This window comes from Xenopus laevis, chromosome 1L (assembly GCF_017654675.1).
Source record: "Xenopus laevis strain J_2021 chromosome 1L, Xenopus_laevis_v10.1, whole genome shotgun sequence".
In the NCBI taxonomy this organism is placed as follows: Eukaryota; Metazoa; Chordata; class Amphibia; order Anura; family Pipidae; genus Xenopus; species Xenopus laevis.
Genome location: NC_054371.1, coordinates 182,706,767 through 182,734,074, shown reverse-complemented (window position 1 = coordinate 182,734,074; position 27,308 = coordinate 182,706,767). Strand labels below are relative to the sequence as shown.

General features: G+C 37.6%; 1 protein-coding gene across 1 annotated transcript; it reads right to left on the bottom strand.

Annotated features, from left to right (window-relative positions):
- Positions 1-26,995, bottom strand: aldh7a1.L (aldehyde dehydrogenase 7 family member A1 L homeolog). The gene is given in 18 exon segments (NM_001094229.1): positions 1-936; positions 3,804-3,879; positions 5,453-5,526; positions 6,800-6,897; positions 7,440-7,556; positions 10,408-10,514; positions 12,931-13,015; positions 14,950-15,044; positions 15,498-15,539; positions 16,027-16,124; positions 17,379-17,456; positions 17,991-18,035; positions 18,396-18,528; positions 19,792-19,915; positions 20,879-20,959; positions 23,054-23,119; positions 24,371-24,424; positions 26,832-26,995. Coding segments are annotated over 18 exon segments (1,536 nt in total). The 5' UTR covers positions 26,940-26,995; the 3' UTR covers positions 1-881.
- Positions 26,996-27,308: the final 313 nt, after the last annotated feature.

The window sequence follows — 27,308 nt, the reverse complement described above, 5'->3', positions numbered from 1 at the left end:
TTTTTGTGTTGAAATCCCCTTTAATTTTGCAAATACTGAAGAACCATTATTTGCACAAAATCAGCTGCAGTTTCCAAAATCAATACAGTATATTTTGGAATAAAAGCACAGGTCTAGAAACCCATAATCTCTTTTTACGTCTTGTATTTTTGGATATAATCTGTATGTGCATTGTATTTAATACCAGGTCTAGAAGCCCATAGAAATATATCATCTCTGTTTACCTCTTGTATTTTTGGATTTGATCCGATTGTTCATTGTATACCCTTCTATTGAACAGCTCTGAGGAATATATTGGTGCTTTATAAATACCAGATGACCAATAAATGCCACATGCTGATTGGCTGCTGAGATTCTAGACTTTGCAACCACAATTACATCACTCCTTACATAAAACCGGACCAAAATATTTACAAATCTATTTTTCATGGAAACATTTAGCATTTTAGCATAAAAGGAAAAAGACTGTTACAGTAGAATTATTTTTACTAAACATTTTGTAAAATGCAGGCTTTCATCTTTATAAGACACAAAGGCTGTCTTCTGAGAGATGATGGCTTTCCTAGATGATGGCTTTCCTAGATGCTGAGCATTTAAACATTTATAATCACCAAAAGAATGAAAATATGCAAACACAACAGGAGCCCCATGCAGGGAGCTGGTGCAAAAGTCATATAAAAGTCCTTTCTGGTTCTGCAAAGTGGAGACAATTTGCATTTCACTCCTAGCTGGGATTTCAGACAACAGAATACATAAGAGTATACAAGTGCTTATTGATGACTGGTTATTCCAATAGAAAATCAATGACAGTATGTGGCAAGAGCAGATGAGTTGTGTAAATGGCTTTTTCCAGTAGTGGTTCCCAAGATGCACAAAGATTTTCACTGGAATTTGATACCTTGTGCCAGTGGCAGGTCCTTGCTGTAATTGATGGTACTGGAAGACAACGGAATATTGATTATTTTCAGGATTTGACCAATAATATACTGCCTGAAACCTTATGGGGGTTATTTATCAAGGTCCGAATATCCGAACCTCGAATAATTCATAGTTTTCGAGCAAAAAAAAAAAGCTCTCAAGGTCCTGTATTAGTCAATGGGGAGGGTCCCAGTGTCTGCGCTGATGCTTGTACCTATATTTGATGATTTCAGGGTTTTTGTGGAAAACTCCGAACAATTCTGAGTTTCTGGTTAAAGCTCCGAAGTTTGCGGGCTTTTTTCTTCATAAATAAGGTCCATTCGGGAATTCGGAGTTGCTCGGAGTTTGATAGTAGAAATACTGAGATAAATTTGGACTTTGATAAATAACCCCCTAGGGGTCATTTACTTTGACCCAGGACACACATGCATTTATAGATCGAACACAGAGATGTGCAGACACCTTTGTGTGCCAGGCTTACTGTATAATTCTAAACCAGTGGGTTGGAATATTTTATGTTCCACCTTTTGCACTTTCTTGTCTGTCCCACACGTATCACACACAGACTACAGTTATATTAAAGTGCATTTAAAGGATAAGCCAACCCAAATATATGGTAGGGCACCCAAATGAAATCAATCTAAGTTTTGTCCCAGGCCAGAGCACCCAGAGTGTGGGAGAGTTTATTCTAATGTGAAGGTGCAATCAAGGTGCAGGGATCAAGCCATAACCAAGTCACTGCACAAGTTCTTCACTAGAAACAGGTTCAGTGCAAGGAGGATGCACCCACCTGAACACTATGGCAAAGTCACTGGCTATAATTTGTGGATAATTTGAGGTAATGCCCAACATGCTTCTGAGATAATATTAGCATGCATCATTTATGCAGTGATCTGACTGGCATCACTTATTGTTATAGTTGCCACCTGGCCAATATTTTACCAGCCTGACCGGTAAAAATAATGCTTGACCCCAATATTATTATTAGGGAAAAAAATCTAAATATATAGGAAGGCTGGTATTTTGTTGCCGATAGCCAACCCTACTTATTGTTCTGCAGCAAAATTTGTACACCAAAAGTCTATAAATAAATTGTATATTTTAGTATCAGCAATCAAAAAGGCATATTTGTTGCTAAGCTACTGTGTCATGAATAAGTGATCACATAACTAACCCCTAGTTATCATGTATCTGCCCATGAAAGCCACCCCTTTTATTAAATATATTTCTTCTTCTTCTTTAGAGTTAAACAGTGTAAGAAAGTTAAAATGCTTAAGCTGGCAAAGCCTAGTGTCCTTGGATAAACTCGCTGGTCTGAAATACCAAGGTTGAATCTCACTTTTTTTCTTTAAAGCAACTGCAGTTGTGAGACAATTCCAGTACAGTGTGTCAAGTATAATCATGAAGAATAATGATGATTAATGGCAACGGTGGAAGTGGCCAGATGAGATAAGATCATTAGATAAACTAGGCAGATGCAGTCAGAGTTAAGGTAAGGGCTGAAACTAGTGATTTAATCCTTTTGGTGCCAGTGGGATTTCAACTTAATTTCCAGCTGAGTTTTAAATATTGTATGCCTTTGATTTAGGGGCATTATATATTTTTTATTTTTGCAGGATAACCTAAATGTTTTTAATCATCAGATTTTTTTGTCTTTTATCACATCTGTAAAAATACATATGACTTTATATACCAAAATATGTAAAAAACTACCAAACTGTAAATCTTTGCTAACTTATCTACACATCAATGATTAAGGACTTACACAAAGACTTTCTGTCCGTCAATACCATTTATTCCTGCCCAGTTCTGATCTGTGTAGTATCTGCTAGCATTGCACTCTAAGGGTGTTATTAATTAAAGTCCAAATGCCAAAAACTCGAAAAAATTTTGTTTGTTTTTTATATATAAAATCAGAATTTTTCGAGAGGATGGAAAAATTCAGAAACCGAAAATCCGGCATCTCAGACCTGCTGAGGTTGTATACTGTATAAGTCAATGGGAGAGGTCCCTATCATATTCGGAAGTGCTGGAATTAGCCCGAAAACCCATGTATTTTAGGCTTGTCTGACACAAATTTGAAAAAAAAATCTAACTTTTCTGGAAAATGTCATAAAAAAAAAATCAAGCGATTCAAGGAAAAATCTGAAAAAATCATATGATTAAAATTTTGCTCAGTTTTTTCATGTTTGTCTCCGATCCAATAAAATCATGATTTTTTAATAATATACGAGGTTCAATTGTGGATTTTAGTTTGGTCTGACTTTTTTCATTAAAAAAAAAAAAGACAGATAAATTCGGACTTTGATAAATAAGGTCCTGAGTGTTAGTTCACTTTCATCAAATGACCAAGAAACACAAGGGGGCTGAATTATTGAATTAACAGATTGAATCGTTTGGCTCAGTCATCAAGTCTGCCAGAGCACAGCCAGCTAAGACTGGTACACAGGCTTTGGTAATAGAGGAGAAAAGACAATTCTGGAGTTTGCTCTTTAGGGAAAGGAAGCATCTGCAAGCAGAATTTTAAAACTTTCGATTGTAAATAAGCCTGAGAGACTTCCTGTAATATGAATGCCATTTGGCTCAATGCTTGCATTAAAATAAAAAGGTACCTTTAAAAAATAAAATGTGAATAGTGTGCCTTAGGGTTAGGAGATTCGGGGAGATTTTGTCGCCTGGCGACTAATGCCTCGTCCTCTGAGCGACAATCTCCCCGAACTGCCTCAGCGTGTTTTCCCATAGGCTATAATGGAAATATGCCTGCGCTTAAGCACACGCATCCTCAAATCTCCTCGTGTGAACTAACCCTAAGAAATGATATGCTTAGATTTGAACAAACCATGCTGCATTCAATCAAATTCGCTCAAATTTTTTCTCACTCTTACCAGGTAGACCTTCTCATATAATGTTTCCAAGAATCACTGCCAGATTCTCTCCCACCTCCTGTGTGTTTTTCACCTCCTAGTAAATCAAATAAACAGAAAGATAAATAATGCAGCCAACTAGAATTACCTCCTGTAAGCCCTTAAAGCTTGGTGCCAAGAACCAAACAAATTGAATACATACAATAAAGTTGGCACAAAGCAGGTGCCTGAAATGTTGGTGAAATTTATGGAAAGTTTAATTGTAATTTGGAGTGTTTTATTCAACATGATTATCAATGATTCCTATCATTTTACTCAAGGGATTCTGTTTTAATCTGGATATTGCCTTGACAACCTAAGAACTGGTCAAACGTTATGATCTTTATTTTAATTCCTATTATCTTTTTTTTTAAGAAGACATTTTGATATACTGTATTCATAGTAATCTATGGAAATAATGAGACTTTTGAGTGTCTGTACAATTAGCAATAACCAGTTTTGTTCAGCTGAAGATTAAGATATCATTGTAAAGGCTAATATTGTGCCAAAGATTCATTTCTGACAGCTACCATTGTTGTTGAGGATAAATTAGTCTCAGAAAGTAATGTCATTAAAAAAAACAAAAAAAAAAAACACCTCAGTTGAAGAAATGCTATGTTTCTAAAAATCTTTTCATGCCTTAAGGGTTTATGTAGAAACAAGAGTAAACCCATGGAAACCAATTAGCACATGGGTTTAACCTTTACACATCGTTAGCAGACATTGTTATAATTATGTTTAATGTTACATTCATTTGAAAGTCTAACTGCAAGGATCTGTTACTTCTAAAATATTTTAAGGGAGCACATCAACACATGTCAGAGGTCAGAAACTCTAGAATCCAGGGTATCTCATGCTGCTCACTTGGCAGTCAGTAAAATTGCACCAAGTGCCACTGCAATTAAGTGTTCAAAACTAAACCCTAAAAAGGAATATGGTTAAAAATGCCATATTTTATTTACTGAACTTATTGCACCAGCCTAAAGTTTCAGCATCTCAGTAGTAGCAATGATCCAGGACTTCAAACTTATCACAGGAGGTCACCATCTTGGAAAGCGTCTTCGACTTTCACATGCTCTGTGGGCTCTGAGAAGCTAAGCTTAGGGGTTGTCGCAAATTATCAAGCAGAAAATGAGGTTTTTCTGTAATATAAGCTGATGCTACAGGGCTGATTAATAAATTCTGATGTTAGTTGTACTGGTTTCAGAGCTGCCATGTAGTAATTATCTGTATTAATTACTAATCAACCTTATATTGTGACATTTATATTCTATGTGTACTATATATTATGAGTTGGTCCCAAAGCTCAGTAAGTGACATTAGCACAGAGCATGTGCAGTGAATCAGCAGAAAAGAAGATGGGGAGCTACTGGGGCATCTTTGGAGACACATATATTTACTGCTAAAGGGCTGTGGTTGCCTTGGGCTGATACAGAAGCCCAAAATGTACATGTCTAGATACTTCTTCGTTAAACTTTACTTCTCCTTTAAACTGTGTTCTGTATAGGATTTTGAGTTGGCTTTTGGAACTGGAATCAACCTCCTCAAATGAATATTTATAGCCAGAAAAGGGTTGTCCCTCAAAACTAAAACACTGTAAAATTCATAGCAATAATAATATAGCCACATACCAAAAGCTCCTCCAATTTCAGCTCCACTCGTAGGAATGTTTACATTCACCAAGCCACAATCTGATCCCTTTGGCCTAAAAAGGAAGAACATAAATAGTCCAACTCATGTCAACAGGCAACCTCAGCAGTATTCTGGAAAGGAGCGAAAAGAGTTGGCTGTGTGAAGTGGGGAAGATATGGCCAAGGTAACTCATGAATTCCATGAAAATAAGTGGCAGAGAACTACTGCCCTATACTTTGTAATTTCTGCTATATCCGATATGGAACTTTCCTTGCATTACCTATAACCTACTGCAAATCTGAGCTTTAAAAAAGAATTATCTTAAAAAGCTTGGCAGTACACTGTAATCCCCCGGCTGTACGAACACCTTTTAATAATCTTTTAATAACCAATTTAATTATGTCTTTGTTTTGCCACAAATTTTAACATAACACAAAATTAACCCGTAATCTTACATAAAAATGGAAACTTTCATTCAAAGCTTCACATTAAAAGAATATACTTAATCATGTGCATTCCTATGATTAAGGTATAGTGCCTATGATTAAGTACCAGTATTCTACTGTAAGTGGAATAACATGGGGTCTGTATGTATATTCTTTTAATATGGAATTTTGAATAAAATTTGACATTTTTATGCAAGACTTTTCTGAGTTAGGGGTTCATTTTACAGTATGCTGTATGATTTGCCTTCGGTACTAAGGGCTGTATCCCGTTAACTCTGGCCTTTTTGTTTAACTGGCCATATATACTCCCCTAGTGGACTCGATAACCTTGCATGCAATCTGATTTTCACTTAACTTAATAACTGTTTGTCATATTTGTTATACCAGAGATATTTGTGCAGTTTGAATTAAAAAACAAAACAAAAACACATTGGTATACAAGTCCTGCAGCGGGTCGGGTACCCGTGGGTTACCTGCAAAAAAAGCGGGTACCCTGCGGAATGAGGGTAGGATTTTCAGGTGCAGGTATAGATGTGGGTCAGGTTGCAGGGCTCATCTAAATTTCTTATCTTATATTGTCTATATTTTAGTACTTTTAAAATATTACAAAACGCCCACTTTTGATGTCACTTCCGGTTTGCAGCAACATCACTTCCTGTTTGATGGTGGTCAGTGGGTTGTGGGTCGAGTTGCGGATAAGGCAGTTGTGGGTCCGAGTAGAGGATCAAAGTGGCTAAATATGCGGGTTGTGGTTCGGGTCGAGGGCTGCGGTTTCGGGCCGGGTCTTAAAAATTGGTTCTGTTCAGGATTCTAATATAAGGTTCTGTATTAAAGTCCAACATAGAATTTCTAGGACTAGGTAAAGGGTTAGGGTAGTAAGGGTAAATTATAGTTATATACCCAAGCCAGCGAAAAATCCTTCCCAGATCCTTAGTAAAGATGCTGCTTGAAAGGCCCTGTTTCACCTCATTATTCCATGCGAAAGCCTCTTCTTCAGTCTGAAAAATTAATGTCATTTTAATTAGAAAAATTACTGATAACTGTGTAAATATGGAGAAATATATTAGTATTTGCTAAACATAGATATTAAGCTAGTGATCAGAGGACACAGCTGGCCAGCACCGTCTATAAACCACACCATCAAATCACAATTGAACCGATAGACATTTTTGCATCCATGGTCTAAGTGAAATGGCAGATGAGGAGGTCACCCACCACAAATTGCCTTTTCTGCGGGCGACTAAATGCTTTCCCATCAGCGATAAAGGGAATCCCCGTGGAAAAACATTTGTGTCAATTCACCTTTCTCAGCAACACATATAAAAGTATAACCTATTTTGGTCTGGGCACTTATGTTTAAATGTTTTTTAGCACATTTAGGTATGGCAATCCAAATGATGGAAGATCCCTAATCCAGAAAACTCCAAGCCCCAAGCACTCTGAGGATCCTGTACCTGAATTTATATTTAGCATTTGTAGCATTTAAATCACTGTGTATGTATATATTTAATATTTAAATCTAATATTTTGGAGCAATTACCTTAAATTTTATCACGTACAGTATTGGCGCAAAGGTCTCTTTGTGAACAATAGCGGAGTCATGAGCTAGTCCAGTCATGATTGTTGGCTCAACAAAATTCCCCGGGCGATCAATTACCTTGAATAATACAGAATGCATTGTTTGATTTAAAAACGGACCAGAGGACATCAAAAGTATGAATATATTTGTGCAAAGAAAACCCCTAGCAGCATGAATGGGTAACTAAATGTTAATCAATACTCATTACAGTTAAAAACTCACCCTAAACTTTGTAGGATGAGAGCTTTTAAATGTACAGTTGTGTGAAAAACTATTTGCCCCCTTACTGATTTCTTATTCTTTTGCATGTTTGTCACACAAAATGTTTCTGATCATCAAACACATTTAACTATTAGTCAAAGATAACACAAGTAAACACAAAATGCAGTTTTTAAATGAGGGTTTTTATTATTTAGGGAGAAAAGAAATCCAAACCTGTGTGAAAAAGTAATTGCCCCCTGAACCTAATAACTGGTTGGGCCACCCTTAGCAGCAATAACTGCAATCAAGCGTTTGCGATAACTTGCAACAGCGCTCGGAGGAATTTTGGCCCACTCATCTTTGCAGAATTGTTGTAATTCAGCTTTATTTGAGGGTTTTCTAGCATGAACTGCCTTTTTAAGGTCATGCCACAACATCTCAATAGGATTCAGGTCAGGACTTTGACTAGGCCACTCCAAAGTCTTCATTTTGTTTTTCTTCAGCCATTCAGAGGTGGATTTGCTGGTGTGTTTTGGGTCATTGTCCTGCTGCAGCACCCAAGATCGCTTCAGCTTGAGTTGACGAACAGATGGCCGGACATTCTCCTTCAGGATTTTTTGGTAGACAGTAGAATTCATGGTTCCATCTATCACAGCAAGTCTTCCAGGTTCTGAAGCAGCAAAACAACCCCAGACCATCACACTACCACCACCATATTTTACTGTTGGTATGATGTTCTTTTTCTGAAATGCTGTGTTACTTTTACGCCAGATGTAACGGGACGCGCACCTTCCAAAAAGTTCAACTTTTGTCTCGTCGGTCCACAAGGTATTTTCCCAAAAGTCTTGGCAATCATTGAGATGTTTTTTAGCAAAATTGAGACGAGCCTTAATGTTCTTTTTGCTTAAAAGTGGTTTGCGCCTTGGAAATCTGCCATGCAGGCCGTTTTTGCCCAGTCTCTTTCTTATGGTGGAGTCGTGAACACTGACCTTAATTGAGGCAAGTGAGGCCTGCAGTTCTTTAGATGTTGTCCTGGGGTCTTTTGTGGCCTCTCGGATGAGTTGTCTCTGCGCTCTTGGGGTAATTTTGGTCGGCCGGCCACTCCTGGGAAGGTTCACCACTGTTCCATGTTTTTGCCATTTGTGGATAATGGCTCTCACTGTGGTTCGCTGGAGTCCCAAAGCTTTAGAAATGGCTTTATAACCTTTGAAATTGAACTCAGGTGTGATAAACCACAGTTAAGTTATTTTTTAACAAGGGGGGCAATCACTTTTTCACACAGGCCCATGTAGATTTGGAGTTTTTTTTCTCCCTTAATAACGTAAACCTTCATTTAAAAACTGCATTTTGTGTTCAATTATGTTATCTTTGACTAATAGTTAACGGTTTTTGATGAGCAGAAACATTTAAGTGTGACAAACATGCAAAAGAATAAGAAATCAGGAAGGGGGCAAATAGTTTTTCACACCACTGTAAGATGTGCAAGTGAGCAAATGGTAATCGCAATGTAGATGGTAAAAATAGAAACAGTAATAATGGTGATAGTAAATAGTAACAAAAGTGATAGTAATACATTTGTCAAAACCTCTTCCAGTTTCCATTAGGAAGTGAGTGAACAGTGTCATCAATACTGTATACTTTATTTCTTATAGCAAAACAAATAGAATAAAGACACAAAAACATGCACAAATAAAATGTGGCACCAATTTTATCAAACTAATAATAATACTTTAATCATGTGTAAGTGTCTCCATCACAGACTTCTAACCGAGACCTGGAAATAAAAGTTCAGAAGCGTCAAATATGTTAAAGCCAATATCATCAAATAAAAAAAAGTTTATCCAGAGAACTGTAAAGCTTTGCTGTAAAGAACCAATATCCTGTTTAGCCTTTGATACTTGAGCTCAAACAGGAAACAATCAAGCTTGAATGTAATATAACACTAGGATGTGTAATCAGTGGCCCACAAGCACTAATTAAACTAAACAATTTGGTCTAAACTAAACAATTTGGTCATCCTGTGAGTTGCAGATCAACAAAATAGCTGGGGGGGGTGTAGGCTAGACATCTATATATTCTCACAGGGTATAGTGGCAAATTCAAATATTGTAGAGAGAGAGAGAGTTAAACACAGACATGCTCAATATGTGTCTTTCTAGATACGGAGTCAAAATTCCCCAGGCACTTTCCCGAGTTACTATACTGCTTACATATGTATATTATTTTTCCAATTAGTCAGCAATTGTGAACATAATTCTGTATTGTGTCCATTTCTGAAGTTATAACACTGTATGTATATATCTGTATGGGTGCTCCTGTTTGCTTTTCAGCAATTATTATTGAATGTTTATGAATGCTGCCATATGTCTAGTGTCCATTTCTATAGCCACACAAGGAAAACATTATATTTTAGGTACACATTAGTGATGTGCGGGCCGCCGATACCTGTGGGTTCAGGCTGACCTCGCATGCTCCTTTCCGGGTCGCAGGTGGGTGCGGGTTGAGCTCTTCTTAAGACCTTCCAAAAGCCGGCTTCGCCCTTCCGGGTTGAGCTTTTATAGACGCACGCCTCTTGGGGGTTCATAAAATGAACCCGGTTGTCGGGCTCGGGCACGGGTGGTGGGAGGGCAGGTGTTGGTCGGTAACAGCCCGACCCACACATCAGTAATACACACAGGTCATGTTTGCATCTTATATACTATGTATGAGAAGAAACAATTAGACGTACCTTGCCACCGCACACAACTGTGCCCCCTTCACATTTTGCTTGCTCAACAGCAGAGAGATACATTTCTACTGCCTGCTTGGTGTGTAGAGGACCACAAAGTGTGTCAGCTGAGGGGATATAAGAAACAATATAATCATTACTTTACTATGTACAAATATCCAAAGTATGCATGTGTAATATTTATGGTAATACAATAGTTCAAACAATTCCTCTAACTATATTTGCAAAATACAATATATAGAGCATAAGGTATTTAATTGGAAGTCACCCAAGTATTCCACAGCCATAAAACTACACAACGTACCAGTTATGATGCTTCTTAGGTTAAATTTTAGGCCTCTGGTATCGGGTATTATAATCGCATTGGGTAAAAACACCTAAAATTGTCTGTTAACTATTCCCATGAGAAATAATCAGAAAACCTTTGCCTATGGCAGACACATGTGGGTATAGTTTGCCACATGTACAGAAGGAGACAGGGAATATATACATGTGGTTATAGGCATATTTATTAAGGATCGAGTTCTGTTGTCCAGGAAAATTCAAGTTTTCTATGTTTTTTTCGGGCTAAAAAAAAAAAAAAAAATATATAGACTTTTTGAAGATTTATTATACTGACCCTGGAAATAGCTTGAATCCGAAAATAAGCCATCTAAAACCTGTTGAGGTCATGTAGGAGTCAATGGCAGAAGTCCCTTGAACCATTTGAAGAAGTTAAAAGCCTTCATAATGTTAGTTTTTTCGGAGGGTTTTGCCCGAAAACTTGATCAATTAGAGCAATTCGTGTTTTTTCCCTCCGAAAACTCTGATTACAGTTTTTTCCATTAGTGTTTTTTTTTTAAAATAAGATACAATTTGAGTTGCGAGTTCATTCGAGGTATAAAAAAAACCTCTAAAATTCGACCTTTGATAAATAACCCCTTTAAAGTGGTTGTCCACCTTCGGACAAGTGTTCAAATTTGAACAGCCCATATCATTAAAAATAATTTTTAAAATCTTTTTTTTTTTTTTTTTTTTTTTAATAAACCATTCTTAATATACAGACCACTGCCCATCAGGGATGCAATCTTACAAATTGGTTATTGTTACAAAAAATTTATATATTTTTAGAGAGAAGGGCTGTTCAAATTTAGACAGTTGTCCAAAGGTGAACAACCACTTTAAAGGGGTTTTTTATCAAAGGTCGAATTTTAGAGTTTTTTTTTATACCTCGAATGAATTCTAAGTTGAAAACACCCTTTAATTTCAGTAGTAGTAACATTCATAGAGGATGAGGCATTTCCAGGAAGATCAGGACAAATTTTGGGCAGGGTCGGACTGGCCCGGCGGGACACCGGGAAAAAACCCAGTGGGCCCCGGCCCTCATGGGCCCCAGCCGGGCCAAACCCCCTCTCCCGATCTCCTACAAAGAAAAATAATTTGTGGTGCCGCGCCGTTCGTGAACACACATGTGCGGCATCACAGTAGGGGGTCCGGAGGGGGCACTGGACAGGAGTCCTAGTGGGCCCTGGACCCCCCAGTCTGACACTGATTTTGGGTGTTAAATGTTGAAAAAATACCCAAATAGAATGCAAAAAAAGTAAAATCACAGTTTGATTATTCACCCAAACCAGGTTTCTACTCTCTGCTTGTCTGGGTGATACAAAACTTGGTTTGTGGTTCTGGGGTCTGTATACATGCCCTGCAAGTTGCTTTGATACAGTCCACACTGCTGCTCTTGGGAATCCCTATTGAGGGGCAACAGTACTCTGTTACACACCAACTAAATAAATAAAACTATTGCTTTACAAAAAATACATTGCTTTCAAATTGACTTTCATTCCCTTTTTAATGGCACAATCAAGCTGTAGGCCACATTACATTGAAAACATGGCACACCTACATGCATTGCTAAAACATTTATGTATCCGGTGTATGGAAAACATATGTTTCTAACTAAATCTCTGCGTTTGGGCAATTTGCAATGCATTTTTCCCCCACAAAAGGTTGATATAAAAAACATTTTATCTATTTTTTTTAATTAAGAAAAAAAAGTGTTGCAATATTTGCCTGCACAGTGTATCACAGAGTGGTGTACTCCCCTATCTTTACTTCTGAGAGACACAGACAATATGTGATCCTCTCTTTTTAGATTGATGAAATGTTTCCAGTCTTTTGTTTCTGCCACCAAATTCAAAATGAGCACCGATTTTTCAAAAAACAATAAAATTTCTCGGATTTCAACATTTGATATGTTGTCTTTGTATTATCTGCAAGGGTTTAAATGATTTGCAAAATGCTCCAGCTGTAAAGGAACCCTATTCCTGGCGTCCACAGCTTTATCCGAATCTGAAAAAGTTGCCTCTTGTAGAAGCAATGTGATAAGAACAGTCCCCTTTTAGAGCTTCAGAATTGCCTGCTTCTTGCCCAGGTGAACTAAAGGCTTTGTTGCTTCAGCACAGGCACAACAAGTGGTCGATAATGGTTTTCCATTATCAACATTAACCACAAACATTATCCACAAAATAAAAGACAGCCACTTACGTTCGCAAGGATCTCCAATTCGCACCTGTGCATAAGCTTTAGATAGCTTCTCCACAATTTCGTCATGAATACTTTCATGTAAAAACTAAACAAAACAGGAAAATATATATGTATAGATATGTGTATAATGAAAGATTTCAGGATGGATAGTTTAACACTTAGGGGCAGATTTACTAAGGGTCGAAGTGAATTCGATGGAATTTTAGAAGTTAAAAAACTTAAAGTAATTTTTTGGATTCTACGACCATCGAATAGGATGCTACGACTTTGAATTAGATTCGAAGTAAAATAGTTTGAATATTCAACCATTCGATAATCGAAGTACGGTCTTTAAAAAATAAAAAAATAAAAACTTTGATTTCAATACTTTGCAAAATTAAACCTGTCGAAGTGCTATGTAAACCTATGGGGACCTTCTAGAGCATTTTTCTACGTTTTTTGAAGTCGAACAAAAACCGTTCGATCGATGGATGAAATCCTTCGATCCAAAGGATTTCATCAGTCGATCGATTTTACTTCAATCGCAAATGGCCAAATTCGATGTAAAAAAAACTTCGACTTCGATATTCTAAGTATTCCAATTCGATGGTCGAATTTCGAAGCTTTTTCTACTTCGAAAATCGACCCTTGATAAATCTGCCCCTTAAGCTTCAGATATGAACATTGATTCTCAGTCTTATCCATGGAAAACACATTTACTCAATTGCAACTAGTGATGTGCAGGCCGACCCGATACCTGCGAGACTGGCGGGTTCGGGTCGACCTCGCACTGCTCCTCGCGGGTGGTGGGCGGTTGAGCTCTTCTCCTGCCCCCCCCCACCCCCCCACCTTCAAATGCCGGCATCCGACAAATTATTTGAATCTTGTTTCCTTCAGTCTGGGAATTCATAATTATAGCAAGCAGGAAGGAGCCATTTTGTGGACACTGTTATTAAGACAAGTCTTACATCATCTCAGAATCTTGTTTGTGCACCAGAATGGGGGACCTGATGTCCATCCCCATGCACTGGTTACACAATTCAACGGTGAAGAGAACTGGGGGAATGTGGGGAGAGCAGTGACATCTAGGAAGTGCTGAATGGAAAGTGAAAGTAATTGTCTGCCCCACCTAAGGCATAGAGGAGGGGCAGACAATATTTGATTGACAGCTGAGATTTTTTGAATTAGCTTACAACAGCTATGAATGCTTTATTAAAAAATAGTAATTGGATTTCATGTTGAAATTTGAAAAGGACTTTAATTATACAGCTTTAATGACTTAGGGGCAGATTTATCAAGGGTCGAATTAAAAATTTTTAGATTCTGATTTTTAAATTCGAATTTCGAGTTTATTTTAGTGTAATTCGACTTGGGGATAGTTCAAATTCGATTTGAGTTTGAAAAAAATTCCAAATTTATCATGCACTGTCCTTTTAAAAATTTGAATTTGACTATTTGCTATCTAAAAGCTGCCGAATTAGCCTATGGGGGACCTCCTACAATCAATTTGGAGTCGTTTTTTGTTTGTTTTTTTAGAAAAAAATTTTGGTGAAAAAACTTCAATCTAATTCGATTCGAGTTTGCAACATTCACCCATTCTTTAAAAATTTTTTTTTTTTTTTTAATAAATTTCGATTGGTCCTTTTTTTTCCAATTTTGAGTCAATGGGAGTTTTTGGGTGTTAAGAAACTCCCATAAACTCAAAATTCAAGCCTTAATAAATCTGCCCCTTATTGTGTGCACAAAAATGTTGCCACTTGTGGAAAGAATGTCTATAGGCTCAAACGTGACACTTTTTTCCACCAATATATATCCAGTTCCATTTCAATTTCCACTTCAGTGTCCAATATATGTTTGTTAACTATAGACTGGACCAGAATTGGTAGGTCTATTATTTAAATCAACAATGCCACCAGTAAAATACAATGCAATATGCCTTACTAAAAGAATAAAAGCCTTGTGTTTGAATATTTCTAATCTAAAATCATTAAAAAATCATTAAAGTTTTTTTCCATTTCTGGTCAAGCAAGAATTCCTTACCAGCCGCCTGGCGGTAGTGCACCTCTGGCCTGCAGTGCCCACAGCCGCAAAGAGAACAGAGGGAGTTACTAGACTAAGATCGGCATCTTCAAACACTGGGGATACAAAAAGAGTGGAAATAGAAAGCCATTTTTCGTTTTTAAAACGCCCAAGTAGTCATATGGTCAAAATCTGACCTTTGCAGTAATAAGCATTTTGCTTTAATCAGTCTATGAATGCAAATACCGGATTGATCTCCATGAGATATATATGTTACAGTAACACAACACAAGCAAACAAGGTTGCTACGCAGATATTACCTAAATGTAGGTAATTTGTATATTTTCTACTAAAATTCCTATTAATCTTCTATTTTAGGTGCATTTACAGTTCAAAATAATATGGAATTAGAACTCTAATCCCAGTTTGTAAACCTTCTGTATTGGAACAAAAGCTTTTCCAGCTAGATAAATAGTGACATTAATATGACTGAATAAACACCAGTATGTTGGAACCTTCCCCTGATCCTGAAACATAACAGATGCCCTGTGTGACATGTACATCCTTACCTATAATTGCATTGTTTCCACCCAATTCCAGTAGCTTGCGTCCTTGGAATTAGAAAGAAGAATACATTTATATTCGTTCAAGGCACAGTAAATAGCAATGCACTCCATCAAAACTATTTATTTTTGTAAGCAGGACCAGATATGTGGGCCATAGCCAATGTGTTTAATTACACTTCAATAGCTATAGTAATAAGTCAAACCAACTTGACTTGCTGTATTTTAGGAAAAAGAAAATACAGCAAGTCCAGTTGATTTGACTTATTACTAAAGATATACAATGACCTGGGGTGAATGAGAACCTTCACAGACATACATTTCAATAAACTTGCAAACTGTCATTTGAACCTTAATAAACTAAATACTAAAAACTTAGCAAGGACACAAAACAGCAAAAATATTCTTGAACTTGTTATAAGACCAAAACATTCTGCACAGACCAGCTGTATCGGCACACAAATACATACAATAAATGTATGTAAACTCTTTACACTATAGGCAATGAAAGTCAACTTTACTTCTTAAAACTCACCAAACCTTTCTTGAACTTTAAGTGCCACCTGCTTGCCAACATTTGTGCTGCCAGTGAATGACACCAGATCTACTCTTTCATCTTTAGCTATGGCATTGCTAAGAATAAGAAAAGAACCATAATCAATTTGAAGTTCATTGATAATGCTAATTAAGGTAATGCAACACAGGCACATTTCAGATTTCTGTTTGCTCTAAAGTTAAAGTTACATAGACCAATAAGTCCTATTGGCTGTTTATAAATTGGGGACACTTTCAATTTAATTGCACTTAAGACAGTAAAGCCCTTTGATAACAATTAATATATACACACACGTGAAATTGTATACAGTAAGTTTTGCCATGAGAACTTCAGTCTTACTATCAATCCCATGGATGCAAGTTCTGGAGTTTTAAACCTTGGGACCCATCCATGTAGCACTTGTCCATGTTGTTTTCTGCACCTTGCGCCATATTGAACATTGGGTGCAAGATGCAGAATACACCACTGATGGGGCTTAAGGGAGCCTTTCCTTAACTCCTACCTATGGTGCCCATAGCTTGTGTGATGTCCTACAAACTAGAGATACAGTATTCCTGCTCTGGATTCAGGGATGCTAAATGCAGACAGCATTTCGTTTAGAGAAAGATGTAGCACAAATAGCTATGCCATAAGCCATAACATAAGCAACGTGAAAAAAACAGGGCATTATTAGTCCATTTGTTTTGTACGTTGCCTCAGTATTAATAAATAAAGTTTCTTATCTAACAAAATTTATCACTATCAAGTTCCCCTGTTGCTATCATTCTTCTTTCAAAGTACCTCTTAACTGCAGAAAAGGCTAGAACGCTTCCCACTCTATTGTTTTCCATCCAATTCTATAAGTCTGCTGGAAGCAACGTTATTTATTAAATTCAACAATTATTATCCTCTGCTGCTGTGAAATGTTATCCATACTAATAGTTAAAAATATAAAATCTAAATGGATATAAAAAACAAATATTTCTGGTGTTATAAATATGCTGAAACCAAAAGCTAAAATGTGTAATGGCGACATCTACGACTTCTGGCAGGTATAGTATGTGCTACAGTTTTTACTTGTTTATACGTATGTTTAACACAAAATTGTAGAGTCCTTATCTGTAGCCAGTTATTGTATATTAATAATAATAATGTAGTGAGCGCAATGAGTCATATGTTTCTTATGAGTAGAAATAAGAGTAATTGTTCAAGTCTGTAAACGACTAAGAAAGATAAGATCAGGAATAAAATACACAATAAAATAAAATTTAAGTCCCATTAGTCATTTTAGGTAGTAGTATAATAAACTTTAATATCTATCAGTCACGTTATTGTTGTCCTTGTAAACTTACCCAATGTCTGCACCACCACACGTCAAGGAACAGATAGCACCGGGCAAATTATTATGTTCTAATACTTGTGCAACGATTCTGTCAATGACAAAATAAGACCTGTAAATTCCCAGTTACTGAATACAAAGGAGACACTGGGGGTCATTTATCAACACTGGGCAAATTTGCCCATGGACAGTAACCCATAGCAACCAATCAAATTGCTGCATTCATTGTTCTACATGCAGCTGGCTTCAATTTGCCCAGTGTTGATAAATGAGCCCTAGAAAGTTTGAAGTTTTTGTTATATAAAGCCCCACAGCCCGATCACCTAAGAGACATAGGGTGTAAAGGACCAGAGCTGCTTTAAGGAACTAGTGGGCTGGGGGCAAAGATTTCATTGGTGGGCCACCACATTTTAGAAACAGACGAATTGCTATAGGAAAACAGCTTATGCATACTAAAAATCTGTTGTATAAAGAACAGCATGATCATACTCACAACTCTTGTTTCTGCATTCTATTAAACCATCACATTTTCTGCTCATAATGGTTTAGGCAATAGTGCAGAGTCCCCTTTTAAAACCTGGGCCTAAGAAAATAGGAAATAAATTCCTATAATCAAGTAACTTACTTTGTCACAGCAACACTAGTAAGGGATGTGGTAGGGGCTCCTTTCCTATAAGGAAAAAACATTTTGTTTCAAAGGAAATTTCCAGAATTTGGTCAATTTTAGGTTATTTGAAAACAAAACACAGTTTATCCACACTCAGGCTCAAGCGGTGTGTAGCAATGGAGTTCCAGGAAGCCGCTGATTAGAGTGGATCCACTTCTCTCCATCACTTTAAAATCTGCAGACGGAGAGAAGCATCTAGAATGCAACACATGCCCTTGCCCTAAGGCTAATAGGAGGTGGGGCCCTTTCTCCACTGGTATACATATGCCAGCGGAGAAAACAACTCATAACAACAGTAGTGAAACTATTTGACTTACACACACTTTGCTAGAAGCCAGTTTTATTCTAAACATGCTTACTTACCATAAACAGACATTTCCACAGATTAGAGCAAGTGCGTTGTTCCAGCCATATACAGCAACAGGAAAATTGAAGGCGGTAATTATACCCACCAAACCCACTGGATTCCACTGTTCAATCAGAGCATGCCCAGGTCCTACAAAAAGAGATTGCAAAGCCCACCATGATAGATTAGACTAATTATTCGGTCACTGCACACCCTAAAATATAGTAATGAAAAGATCTAAGAAGCAATTATCTCGTACTTCACTTGTCAGAAGAACAGAAAGCTTTTCTAGTTTCATAAGTCAGTGCTACAGTCAAGTACAATGGCATACAGAGTTAATTTTAGGCATTTTGGCAACCATGACAGTAAATATATCAGCAGTGAAGCCAAATAGGCCAAAACTGCCTACCCAACATGGCACATAGACATATGTATTTGACAATTGTTTGGAAACATGGATTGTAGGTAGTAAGGTGGCAAAAGTCAATTGGCACGAAAAGCAGGGAAATCACTGGCACAACTTAGGTTATTTCTAGCAGGGAAAACCCTTGCTCATTTATTGCGGATGCAACGTTTCGGGCCGTAACCCCTTTGTCAAGCATCAAAAAAGTCAATTGGCACCCCACAAGAACAGAAGCACCAAAGTAGCTAAATTCCTCCTGTGTTCCATTGCCATAAAAGAGAATGGAATTCCACTGCATCTTAGAATTCACTTTTCTCAATTTTATGGTATTTCTAAGACTATAGGGATCATGCACAATGCCCCCCGCCCCTCAAAAAAAAGGCCACTGCATGGGGCATTGTGCAAATAACCGCAGTCCTCTGTGCAGCGCTTTGTGCAGCTCTTTGAACCGAGTGCAGCTGGTATTAGGTCACACTAAATTCAAAAGGATGTGTGAGGGGAGGCATGTAGGCATGCTCCAGTACTGCCCCTATCTTGTGTGCCATTCAGATGTGCAAGGCAGGGAGAGGCAGGACCCACCGTCCACATTGGAGGCCTGTCCTTATTGTATGGCTACAGGACAAGGCTAACTGCGCACTTTACACTGAGCAGAAAAATCTGGTGCCAAGTAAAGTGCAGTGTAGAGGGGGCGCAAGTGCTTTGTAGATGAGCACTAAGGGGCATAAATGACCCCATATTTCTCTAGACCATGCTCTCTGCATGCATCCAGTAAGGTTCAAGTCCTTCTTTAAAGTTCAACTTTTATTTAGAGCCCCATTTAGTCTTCAAAGTTATATATATGAAAACATTGCTGTACTAGTCATTTAGCAGGTCAGAAATAAGTGCTGCAATGGAAAACACAAATCATGTTTTCTAGTAGTGGTGCAGTCTGTGAAAATTATGTGCAAATTTATTTGTGGAGCATTTTTATTTCCTGAAGATACAAGCCTTGTAAACAATGTTATACTTACTTTCTGAAGGCAGTATGGGTCCTCCAATTATACGAGAAAGCCCTACAGCATAATCACAGATATCTACATATTCTTGGACTTCTCCAACGCCTTCAACTAATATCTTCCCCATCTCTAAGGATTCCTTAGATGAAGAGAAACATTAGATTGGAAGCTTTTATTTCCACAGAAAAGACATAAAAGCAACACAGATTTGAGTTTGGGATTCTACATTTCAGTTCTGATTACTCTAGCTGGTGAGGCCAATGACCTTATTAACCTCTCCATCCTAACTTGGATTAAACTTTGCTTTAAAAGAACCATGCAGCAATTTTGTTCTGACATACGCATAATGTCATCTGGGGTGAATAATCGCACTTTAGCTTCAGATAATTAAAATGAGAGGATTGTGTGCACTGAAAATTCTGCAAATTGGATTTTTTTACTTTTAACATGATCATTTAGTTACTCATCATTTTAGTTACTATTTTACATCCTGCAGTCACTTATAAATAATATTTGTGTAAGTTCAATAAACTTAAAACTTCTTTCTAATACTATAAGAATCTAAATATGTCTGTAGTTCAGAGAGGACCAGAAACCTGATGCAGAAGAGGCCAGCCTTCTTTTAAAACAAATGGAAGGGGCTAATAATCGTACAAGCAAAGCATTTTGTTTCATACACTGGGTACAGATAACTCCCCAATAAATGTCAGCCTAATCACCCCAGCAAAGTAAATTATTACAAAAGTATACATTTTCCACTAGATTATAATGAGCCTCTAAAAAGAGTCCAAAGTACAAAAATAAAAATATAATATTGTACTACTGTAATCCATGCTGGGTCAAAGTCCTGGCTGTCATGCCTCTGAAACCCCCACTAGCACCACCTTTCCCCTCACCACTGCCAACCCCAATCGTCAGTTCACTCCTTTTCTGGATGTGAAGGGCTGGAAGGCCGCAGAGGCATGCGGGAAAAGTTCTAGCACCCGCTTTTGCATCCTAGACACATGCCTCTTCTGGTCCTGATTGTAAATAATATGGTAAAATGCCAGACATTTATATCACACCCCCTTCATGATAATAGGAAGAATTTCACACATCATACCAGGTGTCCAAGAAGTTTTATCTTTTTCCTCAATGCATCCCCAATTTGTCTCACAATTTCCCCCCGTTTTGGAGCTGGAATCTGGAAGAAAAATATAAAAATGTAATAATGAATACTATATTAAAATAGTAATACAATATTTTCTTTGGAAATAGTTTGTGCTTATTAAGGACACCTCCACTGGTAAGAAACACCTTAGAAAAAGGAAGAAACAAATATGTAAGGGAGGCATGCAAACCTGCAATCTATATTGTACAGGTACGGCATCTGTTATCTGACAGCATATGGGGGTTATTCCAAAATCTGCGCACCATGTACTAAAGTACTAAGAAACATTTAACAATAACCGTAGTAGGTTTTTAAATGTTTGTGATCATCAAAAAATAATATTACAGGTATTGGACCTATTATTCGCAATCATCGGGACTTGGGTCTTTCCGTAATTTGGATCTTCTCACTTTAAGTCTACTAGAAAATCATGTAAACATTAAATAAACCCAATAGTCTGGTTTTACTTCCAATAAGGATTAATTATATTTTAGTTGGGATTAAGTACAGGTACAAGCAATTGTTTTCTTACTACAGAGAAAAAGGAAATCATTTTTCAAATTTTGGATTATTTGATTATAATGGAGTCTATGGGAGATGGCCTTTCCATAATTCAGAACTTTCTGGATAACGGGTTTCCGGATAACGGATCCCATACCTGTACATCAGTTTATATGAAATTCAAGGCACTGTCTTACCATTGAAGCAAATAAATCTAATTGGTGACAAGAAATTCCATTGCAATATTTCAGAGTTTTCTGGATAAATCAGGTTTCTTAAAGGAAAACTATACCCCCAAAATGAACACTTAAGCAACAGATAGTTCATATCATATTAAGTGGCATATTAAAGAATCTCACCAAACTGGAATATATATTTAAGTAAATATTGCTCTTTTACATCTCTTGCCTTGAGCCACCATTCTGTGATGGTCTGTATGCTGTCTCAGAAATCACCTGACCAGAAATACTTCAACTCTAACTATAACAGGAAGAAGTATGGAAGCAAAAGACACAACTCTGTCTGTTAATTGGCTCATGTGACCTAACATGTATGGTTTGTTGGTATATTTGTGAGTACAGTGAATCCTACGATCCCAGGGGGCGGCCCTTATTTTATAAAATGGCAATTTTCTATTTATGATTACCCAATGGGACATACTACTAGAAAAGTATATTATTATGAAAATGGTTTATTTACATGAAGCAGGATTTTACATATGAGCTGTTTTATGCAATATCTTTTTATAGAGACTTACATTGTTTGGGGGGTATAGTTTTCCTTTAAGAAGGCATCCAATACCTATTTGCCAATTGCTAAATAGGTGTTATTAGTCATACAGGCTCAGATTCAGTTTGTCATCACTTATGATCAGACTGCCTGACCACATGAACATAGGTGGCACCTCATGGGGGTCAAGATAAAAAGCATCTTGTGACCTTATCAGATTTTTCTGGCAAAGCCTCATCTTAAACTGGCCATAGATGTTGAGATTTTTAAAAGATCAGATCCTGATACCACAATCTTCTCAGAACGACCGTATGATAGTACGAATTTACCATCAACTAAAAGGACCAATTTGCAAGGAAAACAAAGGGGAGCTGCCTGCTTGGCCCTGCAAACATAGATAGATTGCACTGGGACCGACAAAGATTTTTTGACCTGGCCGATCAATTTCCTGACAGATGTCGGCTGAAAAATCGTAAGATGTACGATCGTTCGAAACCCACGATAATGTCGAAGGATTGGTCGGGCTTCCCTAAAATCGGTCGTTCGGCAAGAAGAATCGTCACGTCTATGGTTAGCTTTAGCAGGTGGATGGGATAATGACAGAGCCACTTGAAAGTACAGACTTCACATCAGAGATCCCAAAGGTAGACAAATAGGGATGCACAGTGACTGAGCCATATGCATTAAGGACAGACAAAGAACATAAGACATATAAAGACATAAGTGTAATGTAAATGATGATGAGAAGTATACAGTTACAATCATTGGATGGGGTCAGAATCAGTGTTAGAAATGTTAAATGTAATCCTAAGAATAGTTATAAACAATCATTTTGAACTAAGTATGTGTTCAACAATTTTACCCTCAAATAAAAGTACTACTACTACCGGTACTTACATCTGCCCAGATCTGCCATGCTGCTTTAGCCTTTTTAACAGTTTCATTGTATTCCTCTAGTGTGGCCTAAAAGTAAACAACAAAGTGATTGTTACAAACATGAATGTAAAAGGCAACAACGACTCTATGTAAAACAGTCTTTATAGTGCATCGACTCTTAATATAGATCCACCGATTTGCCTATGTATTGTGACTGTGGAACAAATCATTAGTACATATGACTGCTTTCTACTGCATTGAGTTGATTTGGCCTTGACTGCCAAGTAGTGAGTGAAAGCAGGCAGCATTGCAGGTGAAATCATATGGGATCTTGAATGAAGAATCCTTTGTGCATTTTAAAAAGCCATATAAAGCAAATATTGTTCTGTTTATGGGCTGCTGGAGGAATGGGAGGGAGATTACATCACTCCAACTTGCAGTGCAGCAGTAAAGAGTGACTGAAGTTTATCAGAGCACAGGTCACATGACTGAGGGCACCTGGGTAACTAATAACATATCTAACCCCATGTCAGATTTCAAAATTAAATATATATAAAAAAAAATCTGTTTGCTCTTTTGACAAATGGATTTCAGTGCAGGATACTGCTGGAACAGTACTATTAACTGATGCGTTTTGAAAAAAACATGTTGGAGCAACAATCTTGAGTAAGAAACCTGAAGCAATATTTATTTTGCAGAAATGTGGCTTCTGATCAGACCTTAACACAAGTAACACATAGGGCATTTCACGTATCAAGCTTCTATGTTAGACTAACCACCTTTAGTTCTATTAAAGAACTAAAGACAGACCTTAATTAAAAAAAAGTCACCATACTGTCAGTGAGCCACAAATTAAGCATCAGGAAACTAAAAAGGATACCCACCTAATTTGTTTTGGCTATTTAGAATAGTGTTATAATAATGTGCTTTGTTAGCCATAATGCAAACCAGAGTAATTGTTTAATGCAAAAAGATGGTAATGCTACAATAGGCATTTATATATAGGCATTAATGTACATGCTGTTGTAATAGATAAGATTATACATGAGAATTTGCACTGCTTTATTAAGGCATCATTGCGCATCCAAAGTGCATGTATACAGGTCATGGAATTCTGAGGTGTCTGTTAATATTCTCATCTTTTACAGCAGAGATACATTAATTTTGATAATGCACAAGTTTATTTAAGTCATCTGACATATTACATTATTAAGAATTGATATCACTAAGAACAGATTATAAGAATATCATTTACAGGATATCCATGGTTCCGCTGTATTACATAGCTATAATGATGACGGTACATGTATTAGAAAATGAAAGAGTAAATTATAATACCTGTTTAACTCTAGCTATTGGTGCATTGGTCGCAGGACAGTATGATGTCACAACCTGTAAACATATAAATTACTTGTTTACAAAGGAAACACAAAAATACTTTATTACAGTTTAATGGCTTTTTGCTGTAACAACAAGAAATTCTAGTTAATTATACAGTGTTTTTTTTGCAGGGGTAGAGGCACACAGGGAGATTGGTCACCCGCCTTTAAACCTGTGCCATGATGGGCAACAAATCTACGAAAAATGACTTTTCACCAGCAATAAAGTAAATCGCTAGGAAAACAAATGCAGCGCTTTGTTTTCTGAAATCGCCCAAAGTTGCCATTAAAATTAATGGGAAGCAGCAGTGGTGGTGCTGACAAAAATAAGCCCTTTGTGTCATAGTCCTAAGGATGACTCTAGACCAGGGATCCCCAACCTTTAGAACCCGTGAGCAACATTCAGAAGTAAAAGGAGTTGGAGAGCAACAATAGCATGAAAAATGTTCTTGGGGTGCCAAATAAATGCTGTGATTGGCCATTTAGTAGCCCCTATGTGGATTGTCAACCAACATTGAGGCTGTGTTTTGCAGTACAACTGGTTTTTATGCAACTAAAATTTGCCTCCAAGCCTGGAATTCAAAAATAAGCTCCTGCTTTGATGCCACTGGGAGCAACATCCAAGGGGTTGGAGAGCAACATGTTGCTCGCGAGCTACTAGTTCGGGATCACTGCTCTAGACACATAAAAATGGCAAAAACAGACACCGTGCCAGGGGATAGTTTTGTACAGACAGACATGTTATGGACAGGCACTAATATCTGTATTACTGCATACAATGGATTTTAAAGAGGAACTGTCTTGAAACTGAAAATTTACTATAAGCTTCATCATACATAATCAAATGTATCTTCACTATCCCTTTCTCAGCATCTGTTTCTCTTCATTCTGTCTTCATGCAGGAGATGGGTGTCAGATATTCATTGACAGTTAGATCCATTATATCTTATAGGGGAGACTCCCTTTCCTAGCAGATGTATTAGAGCTCACTCAAATAATTGATTTCAGTACAAAGAAAATCTAACAAAAGAACTGCCTTTTGCACAAATCCTGCATGTAGAGAGACATGATGTCTGGTGATTTTTCTAGGGTTAGCTCTAATTTGTCTTCTAGGCAAAAGAAGCCCCCCTATAAGATATATTGGATCTGTCATTGAACATCTGACACTCAACTCCTGCATGAAGAGAGAATAAAGTGAAACAGATGCTGAGAGAGGGACACTGAAGATAAACTTAATTACTTCAGAAATAATTTATAAAACTTATTATTTCAGTATGCTGAAGCATATATTAAATTTTCTTTTTCTGGATAGTTCCTCAAGCAGTCAGACAGACAATAAAAGCTTAAAGGGCAGAGATTTTTTATGGGCTTGATTCAAGCCCAGGCAAAAGATTGGCAAACAAGGCATTCTGCCAGAGAGACTGCTGCTGCATGATGGCATAAACCTTTTGGGCCTATGGGCGGCTGTACTTGAAATGCCAGGGCCTTAACTGAATCTCAGGCTACAAATGCCCCCATCACCATCATATCTCCATGTCCATATGAGTTACCCACCTATATTCAAGGCAGGGAAATGTATTCACCTCCAAATGTCAAACCAATGTTACAATTTGGGAACAAGTACATTAAGGCTAAGCATATAAGGGATAACCAACTGAAAGGCTAAAGGCTGATCAGTGCCTGAGTTTAGGACCTGTATTGTGAACCAGGCATCTATGTTAAAATTAATATTTAACAGTCCAGTTACTGAGGATGTGTCATATAAATAATTGGCCCAGTTTGTGGAAAAAGTTGTTAAAACACATATTACATGCAGCTAGGGTTGCCACCTTTTCTGGAAAAAAATACCGGCCTTCCTATATATTAATTTTTTCCCTATTAATAACATTGGGATCAACCAGAATTTTTACCGGCCAGGCCAGTAAAATACCGGCCAGGTGGCAACCCTACATGCAGCACATGTATGCAATGCAGTTTGTGTTGTAAATAAAAGTATTCCTATAATAAAGTGGTTGCTTTGCTTAAGGTGCACTGATCACAATTAGCACTCAGCTAACGGATTGTACTGCTCACAGATTACTCAGGATTAGACCCTGCACACTTGTGTCTGTAATAGTTGGGCACACATTACTTTTCGAAGGTCACATGCTATCAGGTTCCCTTTCCAGGATTACAAGCGGAGAGACAGTGGCTGATTGGACTGCTATTTCATTCCATGTGATCTGTAGAAACCTTGTAGCAGGGAAAGTTCTTGTCAGATACAAAGTGATGCATGTGTATAATGTGGAAAATCTCATCTGAACAAAATAACAGCATGCTGTGCCTCTTGTACTGGCAGCAATATGTGCAACGTGGATTCAGGCCTTACCAAAACATCTGATTCCAAAATTATGATGACTGTGTGGGTGCTAATAACATACCTCTCCTTTTCCTCCCCAAGTACCACTGTAAACACCTTCATTCTCCTCCTTCAAGCCCAGATCTTTCAGCCATGAATACTCAGGTTGGTTAATTAACAGAGAGGACATAGCCGCTGTCTGTCTGCAACAGGAAACAAAGATTTTCCTTTTCAGCAGAAAATGTCTGTATAATGGGAAGGTTAGCTGCTGCAGCATGGTGAACGCTCACAGGGATATGCAGTTGGCTAATGAAAGCACTAATAGCCAGCCCCACCCCCGGCTTCCTGACATTCCGATTGGCTGCTGGAGGACTCAGCCTACACAAGTTCATGCTGCATGTACACTTCACTTGTTAGAGATTGTCTGACTCGCAGTTATGGAACTACTCAGCTAGAATGGGCAGTGCCACCTGCTGCAGGGAAAGCAGGGCACACGACATTAAACCTTATTTTACTTACCAGATTAGCAAAAAAAATCAGAAGGCGTTATTCTATTTAT